This window comes from Mustelus asterias, chromosome 1, assembly GCF_964213995.1.
Source record: "Mustelus asterias chromosome 1, sMusAst1.hap1.1, whole genome shotgun sequence".
In the NCBI taxonomy this organism is placed as follows: domain Eukaryota; kingdom Metazoa; phylum Chordata; class Chondrichthyes; order Carcharhiniformes; family Triakidae; genus Mustelus; species Mustelus asterias.
Window position 1 is genome coordinate 7,405,920 of NC_135801.1, and position 12,949 is coordinate 7,418,868.

At 46.1% G+C, this 12,949-nt stretch overlaps 1 protein-coding gene across 1 annotated transcript in view; it reads right to left on the reverse strand.

Annotated features, from left to right (window-relative positions):
• The window catches only part of LOC144490493 (PDZ and LIM domain protein 5-like), a 259,977-nt gene that overhangs the window by 87,195 nt on the left and 159,833 nt on the right, over nucleotides 1-12,949 (reverse strand). The window contains exons 6-7 of the mRNA XM_078208260.1: nucleotides 4,227-4,244; nucleotides 1,862-2,028 (exon numbers count right to left, since the gene is read on the reverse strand). Of these exons, the coding sequence (XP_078064386.1) occupies nucleotides 1,862-2,028; nucleotides 4,227-4,244 (185 nt within the window). The remainder of the gene's footprint in view (nucleotides 1-1,861; nucleotides 2,029-4,226; nucleotides 4,245-12,949) is intronic.

Consider the following 12,949-nt stretch of genomic DNA (forward strand, 5'->3'; position numbering starts at 1 on the left):
ACCTAATTGTAAGGTCAAGCCTCCCCCCCAAAGCTCTGGACTGTGGTCAAATGGACAACAGCCTGAGAAATTAGGCCCAAAATAATTTTGGACAATTTAAATTAATACAGCTAAGAGTTGCTTCTACGAGGTTACCACAGGTCAAAAGCCAACAGGGACACATACCAGAACTGTCTCGCAAATCTAACGGTGGTGCTTCACTTTAGCAGTAGGGAAGTCATCATGAACCGAAACCAGAACCCAGGCCTCTTACATATCGAATAGAGAGGCTCAACCGTTACAATACAAGAGTCGTTATGGCCCGAAACCCATCAGGAGGTACTCAGCCAGAAGACATGATGATTGTGTATTCCCCAGTTTCAGCCTAGACCCCCTGCTACTAACCATATCCTGTAAAGAGAGATAGGTACAACTCGGATGACCTGGCCTAAACTCATTGGGTGTTGTGACCCTCCCGCCCTGTCACCCCATTGGCCAAAAGCCAGGGAACATTCTAAGGTGGTGGGGGAAGGGGGATAAGAACAGCCATTTTCAAGACAAACTCCAGTGAAGACTCCACCAAACCTACTGTGACCTGGGACAATGCAAGAGGGCGTGCGAGATCCACCTTCATGTCAACAGCACCCAGAGTTCATCAGTTGCCGTGAGCTCAGTGAATTGAATCCAACAGGCCAATCGATTTCACCAGAACAGGTCGCATTTATTTCTAAGGCAATTAGCCTAGTTTGAGGAAAGTTAACTTCACCTAGTGCGTAACAATTGTTTCTTTAATCCGTGAGTGTTTTGAATAAAGCTAAATTTTAACCACAGTTCTTTGTCTGTCTCATGAAGTAAAAGCACTTGAGTAAATGTGTAATAAACTGGTCAAAGTGTCTGTGATAGAATATTTCACAGACAACAGGACTAACTCCATCTGAAGACCAAATGCTTCCTCTTATGGGGCAATCTAGAACAAGAGGTCACAGGTATAAGGTTGAGGGGCGGTAGATTTAAAATTGAGATGAGGAGGAACTATTTCACACACAGGATGATGAAAAGAACAAAGACCAGAGAAAATTACAGCACAGAACAGGCCTTTCGGCCCTCCAAGCCTGCACCGACCATACTGCCCGACTTGACTAAAACCCCCTACCCTTCCGGGGACCATATCCCTCTATTCCCATCCCATTCATGCATTTGTCAAGATGCCCCTTAAAAGCCACTACCGTATCCGCTACCACTACCTCCCCAGGCACTTGCCACCCTCTGTGTAAAAAAAATTGCCTCGTACATCTTTCAACCTTGCCTCTCGCACCTTAAACCTATGGCCCCCTAGGGAGGGGGCCCTGGGAAAAAGTTTCTGACTATCCACTCTGTCCATGTGCGGGTTAGATTGATTGGCCATGCTAACTTGACCATTAGTGTCAGGAGGGTGAGCAGGGTAAATATGTGGGGTTATGGGATAGGGCCTGGGTGGGATTGTTGTGAGTGCAGGCTCGATGGGCCAAATGGCCTCCTCTTGCACTGTGGGGATTCTATTTGTGGAACTCGCTGCCCCTTAGCGCGGCGGAGTCTGAATCGTTGGATGGTTTCACAAAGGAGATGGATGAGAGACCAGGGAGCGATCAACCAGGATCTGATTGAATGGCGGAGCAGGCTGGAAGGGCTGAATTTGCCGACTTCTGTTCTTATGTTTCTATGTTCCTAAATGGAACACTAACTCCGTTAATCATCCAAAGCGACTAAGGCGGCTACAATGCGTGAAGGAGGCACCAATGCAACGTAGGGGAAGGATTATTGGCCTCCCATGTGAAGGGCAACAACAGTCTCCTCATTACATCAGCTCTTTTCACCAAGAAGGGTAAAGTGAAACGTTACTTACAATGCTCGGTGCCAGTCATCTGAGCAAGGATGCAGAACGAGCGGGACTGAGCAGTGCCAGTCTTCGGCTGCCAATCTTCGGTGTCTTGCATCAAGCGTTTCTTACTCTGGTCACTCAGGGTATGATGGACGTCAGGTAGGACGCTGGCCATGTATCGCCGGGGGTTGCTGCATTTGGGCAAAGAAGTTGCCATTAAAGACTTTAGACACTTGCCTCACCAAAGACATTGAGCCATTATCGTTGCCTGTAACCCGAGCACCGTTTCATGTACACATCATTTATATTTTCTCAGGCATTCAGAATTAATGACAAACATCAACAACATTATAACAATGAAACAGTCTGTTCAAACTTCCCCAAATTGCACACTTCCAGGAATCTCCCAGCTTTAGATCCCAAGTACTGCAATTTACCGACCTTCTTCAGAATGGCAACAATACAATCAAACAGGAAAAAACAACAGCAACGCTTCAATCACCCCAGCACTGACAAGGGATAGGAAGCACTCACTCAGGATTCTCACTCACATCACAGCGGGAGGTTTTACATAGGATACAGGCCACCTGGCCCAAGCACTCCATACTGGCATTTATGTTCCACTCGAGCCTCTTTCCTCTCCTTCCTCATCTGCATCTACAATCGTTATCCTCGATTTCATATCCCCCCCCTCCCCCGGGCAAAAAGAATGGAGGAACTGAAAACCATCAGCATCACCAGAGAAAAATATAAGCAAGGAAGTAAAGTCGCCATAGCCCGAGAGGACCATAGGCTGCTCTGCCCTTTGTGGGGGAGAGCTGACTGGTGGTCATTTAACCCGAGGGTCACCACACCTCAGGCAAGGGGCAAGACTGAGAAGGCTGAATAACCTCAGCCGGTACGGGAATTGAACCCTCTACGACTCTATAGACAGTTACATGGGTATAGAGGGATATGGGCCAGACGTGGGTAATTAGGACTCGCTTAGTGGTTAAAAAAGGGCTGCATGGACGAGTTGGGCCGAAGGGCCTGTTTCCATGCTGTAAACCTCGGACTCTGTTGGTGTCGACTCTGCATCACTAACCAGCTGTCAAGCCAAGTGAGCTAAACCGACCCCCAAGAGAAAAAGTACAGTATCAGGAAAATTAACGGCTGACAACATCCCACAACCTGTATCCCAGGGTTTAAAGGCCATTTGGCCCATTGCGATTTGTCCATCTAGTCTCACCTACACTCCCCCTAGTCTCACCTACACTCCCCCTACAGTGGTTAGCACTGCTGCTTCACAGCGCCAGGGTCCCGGGTTCGATTCCCGGCTCGGGTCACTGTCTGTGTGGAGTTTGCACATTCTCCTCGTGTCTGCGTGGGTTTCCTCCGGGTGCTCCGGTTTCCTCCCACAGTCCAAAGATGTGCGGGTTAGGTTGATTGGCCAGGTTAAAAAAATTGCCCCTTAGAGTCCTGGGATACGTAGGTTAGAGGAATTAGCGGGTAAAATATGTGGGGGTAGGGCCTGGGTGGGATTGTGGTCGGTGCAGACTCGATGGGCCGAATGGCCTCCTTCTGCACTGTAGGGTTTCTATGATTTCTATGATTCTATTGCTTCCCATTTCATTTTGGCTGATCTGAATGGAGGATTTCCATCTGCCCTGGTTTGTTGATGGGAACAGGAGGAGTCCATTCGGCCCTTTGACGCAGTTCTGCCTCCATCCATACTTTAACTCAATCAACCCATCCACCTTTGTTTTCTGGATTTAACTCCAAGATTATATCCTCTTATTCCGGGTCTCTCCCACCGCATTCTTCACCACAAACTTATTTAGTCACCCTAACCCTTTTAAACCTTTAAAATTAAATGCGTGGCTGTGAGCCCTGGACATTGCTTTTGATGGTCGGTACAAGAGGCAACAGCACCCATTGGAGAGGTTCATGAATAGGGAATGGTAATTTAGCCAAGGTAACAGCATGTGCTGAAAAATGATCAAACTTCACATCAGTGAGGAGTCAACTGAAAGGAGGGATGGAGAAATGGTGGGGGGGAAAAAACAGGATTAAATGGGCAAAAGAATTCATCATTGTTCAGGTACTTGGCAATGTCTTCTTCCTGCCTCAACAGGCCAAGATAACACTTTGTCCGGATTTTCCCCCTGTGGAGGAAATATGAACGGGGTTTATCGGTGACATTGCTGCTTTCGCCTGCCCCCTGCTGGAGGTTGCAAAGAATAAACACCTGGCACCTTCCACCAGCCAACACAGAGCAGGATCTGGGGGCTCAGTTTTCCCGGGAATTGCCTCAAAATCAAACACGTTCACACTCAAGCTCACTGCGCCGATCACAAAACATCTCCACTGGCTGTCATTCATGCTGCCAACAACAGAAATGCAGAATTACCGTCCAGGTAGCTGTCTCCTTTAGAGATGGAAAGGAGGAGGAGGGTGAAGCCAGGGTGAAGTTTGAAACATATGGAAAAAGCAGACAGACAGTTCCCAAAGGTGGAGGAAGAAAGGCAAAGAAAAAAAGGATGAAAAAGTTCATGTAAACCATGGCTCAGAGTACAACACAAGACAACGGCACACAGCAGGAATTGGATAAACCATAGAAAAATACACTTATAATACACTGATCCAAACCTCAGGTACATCACAAACAAATATAAAACCTGGGAATTTGGGCATCAATTGTTACTTAACACACTTAGCCCTCAGTCGACAACAACACAGTTACATAGAAGAAAGTCCTCCTATGGTGCTTCACACAGGCGTTATCTAACAGCTATGACACTCATAGAATCATAGAAATCATAGAAACCCTACAGTACAGAAAGAGGCCATTCGGCCCATCGAGTCTGCACCGACCACAATCCCACCCAGGCCTTATCCCTATATCCCTACATATTTTACCCACTAATCCCTCTCATCTACACATCCCAGGACACTAAGGGGCAATTTTTCAGCATGGCCAATCAACCTAACCCGCACATCTTTGGACTGTGGGAGGAAACCGGAGCACCCGGAGGAAACGCACGCAGACACGAGGAGAATGTGCAAACTCCACACAGACAGTGACCCAAGCCGGGAATCGAACCCAGGTCCCTGGAGCTGTGAAGCAGCAGTGCTAACCACTGTGCTACCGTGCCGACACTGATCCACATAGGATGATATTAGGTCAGATGATCAAAAGCTTGGTCAAAGAGATAGAGTGCGTTTTAAAAGAAGAAAGTGGGGTTTAGTGAAGGCGCATAGAAGATATTCCAGAACTTGGGGTCTCAGGCAGCTGAAGACGCTGCCACCAATGGTGGAGCGATTAAAATCAGGGAGGCTCAAGAGTTAGCAGAGAGTAGATATCTCGGAGGGTTGTGGGGCTGGAGGTGGTGGCAGAGATAGGGATAGGCAGGGCCATGGGGTGATTGGGAAACAAGTAGGAGAATTTTCAAATCATTGCTCGACTGGGAGCCAATGTAGGTCAGAGAGCACAGGGTGATGGGACTTGGCACAAGTTAGGACATAGGTGGCAGGATCTTGGATGACCTCAAGTTCATCGAAAGGGAGTCCAGCCAGCAGTGCAATGGAACAGACAACTTCGAACTTAACAAAGGCACAATCCAGGGTTTCAGCAGCAAACAAGCTGATACGGAGCAAAGTCGGGCAAAGTTAGAGAGGTGGAAATAGGTGGGCTTGATGATGGCACAAAGGGGAGGTTGGAAGGTCATCTCAGGGTCGAACGCGACACGAAAGTTGCGAACAGACTGGCTTAATCTCAGCCCGTCGCCAGGGAGAGGGATGGAGCTGGCATCTAGGAAATGGAGTTTGGAACGGAATCTGAAAACAATGCCTTCACTATTCCCAATATTGAATTCAGAGTGAGAAAGGGTTTTTCTCAATACCTTTCACAGGAGAAGCTAAATAAGAACATGAGGCAGAAAGGATGCGCTGATAACAGGTGGTGATGGCCTTGTGGTATTATCGCTAGAGTATTAATCCCGAAACTCAGCTAATGTTCTGGGGACCCGGGTTCAAATCTGGCCACGGCAGATGGTGGAATTTGATTTTTTTGGGGGCGAATACGATCATAGGTTACGGGGAGAAAGCAGGATTAGGCGTTTGAGTTGGACAATCAGCCATGATCGTGATGAATGGCGGAGCAGGCTCGAAGGGCCAAATGGCCTCCTCCTGCTCCTATCTTCTATGTTTCTAGACGGTGAGATGAAGTAGCGAGTGAGAGAGTATGTCCAAATCATTAAACACTGGCATGGACTAGGTGGGCTGAATGGCCTGCTTCCTCACTGAAAATTCGATGTCACTCTACGTAGGTGAATAAACTCAATTAAAAATTAAAATCCATAGCTCTCTCATTCATACGTGGTCATTGGACCATTCCAACAAATACAGTTGACTGACTATTTAACCCACAGGTGATGGGAACTGTGTCTTGGGGTCATGTGATTTATGGTAAGATTGTAAATTCTCAAGTCACTTTCTTCTGGATGCTTGTTTAAAGTTTATTCATTATTGTCACAAGTAGGCTTACATTAACACTGCAATGAAGTTACTGTGAAAGTCTCCTAGTCGCCACACTCCTGCACCTGTTCGGGCACACTGAGGGAGCATTTAGCACGGCCAATGCACCTAACCAGCATGTCTTTTCGACTGTGGGAGGAAACCGGAGAACCCGGAGGAAACCCACGCAGACACGGGGAGAACGTGCAGACTCAGCACAGACGGTGACCCAAGCCGGGAATCGAACCCCGGTCTCTGGCGCTGTGAAGCAACAGTGTTTACCACTGTGCCAGGGAGCAAATTAATCGAGACTGATTGAGCACTTTGTGGCAGAATCATTGCAGCGAGATCAACACTTCAAACTCAGACTTTAGAAGTGGTTAGAAGTATTCATTTTTAAAAATATGCTGTCCAGAACTTAAAATCATATCACGAAAGAGGGAAAATTGCACACTAAACAAGAATGTCACATTTAGATTTGTCGCTGTGACTGGCTTAAGTATGCCTTTGGAATATCGGAACAGGAGGAGGCCATTCAATCCCTCAAGACTATCCCACCACTCAATTAGATCATGACTACACTGCATGTTAACTCCCATCTGCCCTCCCACCTTGGTCCGTAATCGTTAATACCCAACAAAAATCTCAATTAATTTATTTCAGTTCAGAGTGAACTTTCAATTGATGTCCAGCCTTTGGAGGAGTGCCGTACTTTAAAAAAAAAATCTGGTCAGGGAATTTGAGTTCTGCTGGCTGGGCCAGCATTTATTGCCTATCCCTAATGACCCTTGAACTGAGCGGTTTGTTTTGCCATTTCAGAGTCAACCACATTGCCGTGGCTCTGGAATCACATGTAGGCCAGACCGGGTAAGAATGGCAGATCTCCTTCCCTAAAAAAGGACATTACTGAACTGGATGGGTTTTCTCAACAATCGACAATGGTTTCATGGTCATCATTAGACTTTTAATTCCGGATCTTTATTGAATTCAAATTTCAACATCTGCCATGGTGGGATTCGAACCCAGGTCCTCAGAACATTACCCTGGGTCTCTGGATGACTAGTCCAGTGACAATTCTGTGCAAGGAAGTGCTTCCTGACATCACCCTTGAATGGTCAAGGTCCAATTCTAACATAAATCCCCTGTTCTTTCACTGCGCCCCAGAACTACAATCTTCAATTCTCTTCAGCAAGGGCTCTCTGATCTAAACATGCGGTCATTTTTTGCAGAAAGCTCATTAATATCCCATTGCAACAAAATAGGAAATCCTTGCAAGAGGACACCATTGAAAAAAGTGCAACGGAATGACTGAAAATCTAGAATGAGATGGACAGACAATGGCAATCTACTCACTCTGAAACGTACGTAGGGCCACTGTCAGGCACAGGGGAGAGAGAGCATGAGGCACAGAAGAGTTGATAGTGATTCATGGAGAACAAACGATGGAATGAAGATGAAAAAGTAAAAAGATAAACAACATGCACGAAAGGTGAGGATCACTGAGCAAGCCAAACATTCGTGTAACACAGGAGGCTGGGGTGGGGGCAGTGGGTAGCCCAGGGGAAAGGAGAGGGGCTGGCGGGGAGGGAGGGAGGTTGGTGGGAGGGGAAGCAGGGGGAGGGAGGGAGGGAGGGAGGTTGGGGGTTGGATGGAGAAAGTGGGAGGCCAGGTGTTGCAAAGCACACACAAAACTCCAAACTCTTTTGCACGTCATATTTCAGTTCAGCCCCTGTTCCCCTTGGAACCTAACCGGTTAAACCCGCTTCTCCAACCACAAAAGATTCCAATCGCATGAGCGGACACGGAGCAGAACTGAGACGTTCTGGGGATTAAATGCCAGTCTGGGCCAAACGCGAATGGTTTGCCACCTTGGCCCTTGTACAGCTCTGCCCAACAGGACATTTACAAATTCTGTCTGGCACGACAAATACTCCCACTCTGCCACTCATCGCATTAGCCAAAAGGGAGAAAAACAGAGGAAAGGTGTAGGTGGGTGCCGCCTGGATTGGAAAAGGGTTCAGAGCCGTCGCCCACTTTACTCCATGTACATAGTTGACTTGGGAGATAGAAAGTACAACGTTAAAATGAATGGGTTTGGTAAATAATGAAGAGGGCTCTTACAGAGGACAGGGGTATTAGCTTTGTAAGCAGATAGGTGGGAGGTGGAATTTAACATGAGGGAAGTCTAAGGTACAGCATTTTAGGACAAAGTCAATGAACTGGATTATATACTGAATTTAAAAAAAAAAAGAGTGCTGACAATGAAAAGTTGAGGGTTGAAGTGTACAATTTCCCAAAGGCCGAGGGTGCCGGTTCAGGAGGCTTGAATACAAGGCAGCAGTCACTTGGGTTGGAGTGCAAGAGATTTTTAAATTGAGAAAGCAGGGAAAGAATGCTTGCTTTCACTGGGGTGTCGGTGACAAACTCAAACTCGGGGGGTGGGGGGCGGCGGGGGGGAAATGCACAACCTTCATTTAAACAGCAAACTATTTCTTTTTTTAAAAAAAACAAAAAGGCTTGAAATGAGGACATACAATTATGATGAAATGAGACGAGATGAAATATGAGAGCAAGTGAGTGGAACATCTTAAAAAGGTAAGAACTTGCAATGAAGAGCAGCACAGACTGCAGACATCCAGAGTTAGGAGACACTGACCGTGCATTCTAAACTTGAAGCCCCATAAAGTGTTCAGAGATACTACCTGCTCCCTGAATATAACCTGCCCCTTCTTGGGGAGGAGAGCAGGGATAAGAACATAAGAAATAGGAGCAGGAGTAGGCCATCTAGCCCCTCGAGCCTGCCCCGCCATTCAATAAGATCATGGCTGATCTGAAGTGGATCAGTTCCACTTACCCGCCTGATCCCTATAACCCCTAATTCCCTTACCGATCAGGAATCCATCTATCCGTGATTTAAACATATTCAACGAGGTAGTCTCCACCACTTCAGTGGGCAGAGAATTCCAGAGATTCACCACCGTCCGAGAGAAGAAGTTCCTCCTCAACTCTGTCCTAAACTGACCCCCCTTTATTTTGAGGCTGTGCCCTCTAGTTTTAGCTTCCTTTCTAAGTGGAAAGAATCTCTCCACCTCTACCCTATCCAGCCCCTTCATTATCTTATAGGTCTCTATAAGATCCCCCCCTCAGCCTTCTAAATTCCAACGAGTACAAACCCAATCTGCTCAGTGTGCGTGTGTGTATAAAGGAATGGGAGTGTGCGTGTATATAAAGGAGTGGGGTGTGTGTGTGTGCATGTATAAAGGAGTGGGAGTGTGTCTGTGCGCGTGTATAAAGGAATGGGAATGCGCATGTATATAAAGGAGTGGGTGTGTGCGCATGTATAAAGGAATGAGAGTGTGTGTGTACATAAAGGAGTGGGTGTGTGTGTGTGTGTATAAAGGAATGAGAGTGTGAGTGTATATAAAGGAGTGGGTGTGTGTGTGTGCGCATGTATAAAGGAATGAGAGTGTGAGTGTATATAAAAGGAGTGGGTGTGTGTACATGTATAAAGGAGTGGGAGTGTGTGTGTATATAAAGGAATGGGAGTGTGTGCGTATATAAAGGAATGGGTGTGTGTACATGTATAAAGGAGTGGGAGTGTGTGTGTATATAAAGGAATGGGAGTGTGTGCGTATATAAAGGAATGGGTGTGTGTGTGCGCATGCATAAAGGAATGAGAGTGTGTGTGTACATAAAGGAGTGGGTGTGTGTACATGTATAAAGGAGTGGGAGTGTGTGTGTATATAAAGGAGTGGGAGTGTGTATGTGTGTATATATAAAGGAGTGGGTGGGTGTGTGTGTGCGCACGCACATGTATAAAGGAGTGGGAGTGTGTGTGTATATAAAAGGAGTGGGAGTGTGTGTGTATATAAAGGAGTGGGTGTATGTGTGTATATATAAAGGAGTGGGTGGGTGTGTGTGTGCGCACGCACATGTATAAAGGAGTGGGAGTGTGTGTGTATATAAAAGGAGTGGGAGTGTGTGTGTATATAAAGGAGTGGGAGTGTGTGTGTATATAAAGGAGTGGGAGTGTGTATATAAAGGAATGGGTGTGTGTACATGTATAAAGGAGTGGGAGTGTGTGTGTATATAAAAGGAGTGGGAGTGTGTGTGTATATAAAGGAGTGGGAGTGTGTGTGTATATAAAAGGAGTGGGAGTGTGTGTGTATATAAAGGAATGGGTGTGTGTATATAAAGGAATGGGTGTGTGTATATAAAGGAATGGGTGTGTGTACATGTATAAAGGAGTGGGAGTGTGTGTGTATATAAAAGGAGTGGGAGTGTGTGCGTATATAAAGGAGTGGGAGTGTGTATATAAAGGAGTGGGAGTGTGTATATAAAGGAATGGGTGTGTGTACATGTATAAAGGAGTGGGAGTGTGTGTGTATATAAAAGGAGTGGGAGTGTGTGCGTATATAAAGGAGTGGGAGTGTGTATATAAAGGAATGGGTGTGTGTATATAAAGGAATGGGTGTGTGTACATGTATAAAGGAGTGGGAGTGTGTGTGTATATAAAAGGAGTGGGAGTGTGTGTGTATATAAAAGGAGTGGGAGTGTGTGTGTATATAAAAGGAGTGGGAGTGTGTGTGTATATAAAAGGAGTGGGAGTGTGTGTATATAAAAGGAGTGGGAGTGTGTGTGTATATAAAGGAATGGGAGTGTGTGTGTATATAAAGGAATGGGAGTGTGTGTGTATATAAAGGAATGGGAGTGTGTGTGTATATAAAGGAGTGGGAGTGTGTGTGTATATAAAGGAATGGGTGTGTGTACATGTATAAAGGAGTGGGAGTGTGTGCGTATATAAAGGAATGGGTGTGTGTGTGCGCATGCATAAAGGAATGAGAGTGTGAGTGTATATAAAGGAGTGGGTGTGTGTACATGTATAAAGGAGTGGGAGTGTGTGTGTATATAAAGGAGTGGGTGTGTGTGTGTATATAAAGGAGTGGGAGTGTGTATGTGTGTATATATAAAGGAGTGGGTGGGTGTGTGTGTGCGCACGCACATGTATAAAGGAGTGGGAGTGTGTGTGTATATAAAGGAGTGGGAGTGTGTGTGTATATAAAGGAGTGGGAGTGTGTGTGTATGTAAAGGAGTGGGAGTGTGTATGTGTGTATATATAAAGGAGTGGGTGGGTGCGTGTGTGCGCACGCACATGTATAAAGGAGTGGGAGTGTGTGTGTGTGTATAAATGCTGGAATCTGGAACACCAACATTCCCCTGCATCATGTGTAAAAGGAAAAGGCAGGTTACTATTTCTGGTGGAGATCATCTTAGGGGGCGAGGAATGTGATCAGAAGCTACTTCTAACAAGGTGCTTGCTGCCAAAAAAAAGTGCCTCATCTCTCTGTACAGATGCTGACGGACCTTCTATCTAATTCCAGTAACTGGTGTTGCCACCCACCCCTCGATCTTTGCATTACATTAACTAGATAGCATTTTTATCAGCAGTTTCCAACACAACTCGTATCCAACCTCAGGTGACTCAGAGGAGTCTGGGTGTAGGCACTGGCTGATTGCAACAAAGAACAAAGAAAATTACAGCACAGGAACAGGCCCTTCGGCCCTCCAAGCCTGCACCGACCATGCTGCCCGACTTGACTAAAACCCCCTACCCTTCCGGGGACCATATCCTTCTATTCCCATCCTATTCATGTACTTGTCAAGATGCCCCTTAAAAGTAACTACCGTATCCACTTCCACTACCTCCCCCTGCAACGAGTTCCAGGCACCCACTGCTCTGTAAAAAATCTGCCTCATACATCTCCTTTAAACCTTGCCCCTTGCACCTTAAACCAATGCCCCCTAGTAATTGACTCTTTCACGCTGGGAAAAAGCTTCTGACTATCCACTCTGTCCATGCCTCTCATAATCTTGTAGACTTCTATCAGGTCTCCCTTCAGCCTCCGTTGTTCCAGTGAGGACAAACCAAGTTTCTCCAACCTCTCCTCATAGCTAATGCCCTCCATACCAGGCAACATCCTGGTAAATCTTTTCTGTACCCTCTCCAAAGCCTCCACATCCTTCTGGTATTGTGGCGACCAGAATTGAACGCTATATTCCAAGTGCGGCCTAATTAAGGTTCTATAAAGCTGCAACATGACTTGCCAATTTTTAAACTCAATACCCCGGCCGATGAAGGCAAGCATGCCGTATGCCTTCTTGACTACCTTCTCCACCTGCATTGCCACTTTCAGTGACCTGTGTACCTGTACACCCAGATCCCTTTGCCTATCAATACTCTTTAGGGTTTAGGGTTCTGCCATTTACTGTATATTTCCTATCTGTATTAGACCTTCCAAAATGCATTACCTCACATTTGTCCGGAACATCCCTTTCACTGCTTTCCTACTATCAGGATAGTGAGAGAGAAGGATGGTGACAGAAAAGAAAAACACACCTTCAAGTGTAAGTGAACCAGTAGGATTAAAGCAGGACAAATTTAATAGCCAAATTCTATTTCCTGACACAGTATAAATTCCGCAAGCTGCCTTCTGCAACCATTTTATGATTATGGTGAGAAAGTATTAATTGCAAATTAACTTTCTGAACATGTGTTAGCTCTTTTTAAACAATGTTCAGCACCACAGCAGAAATGCAACATCCATATAAAACCGCCTC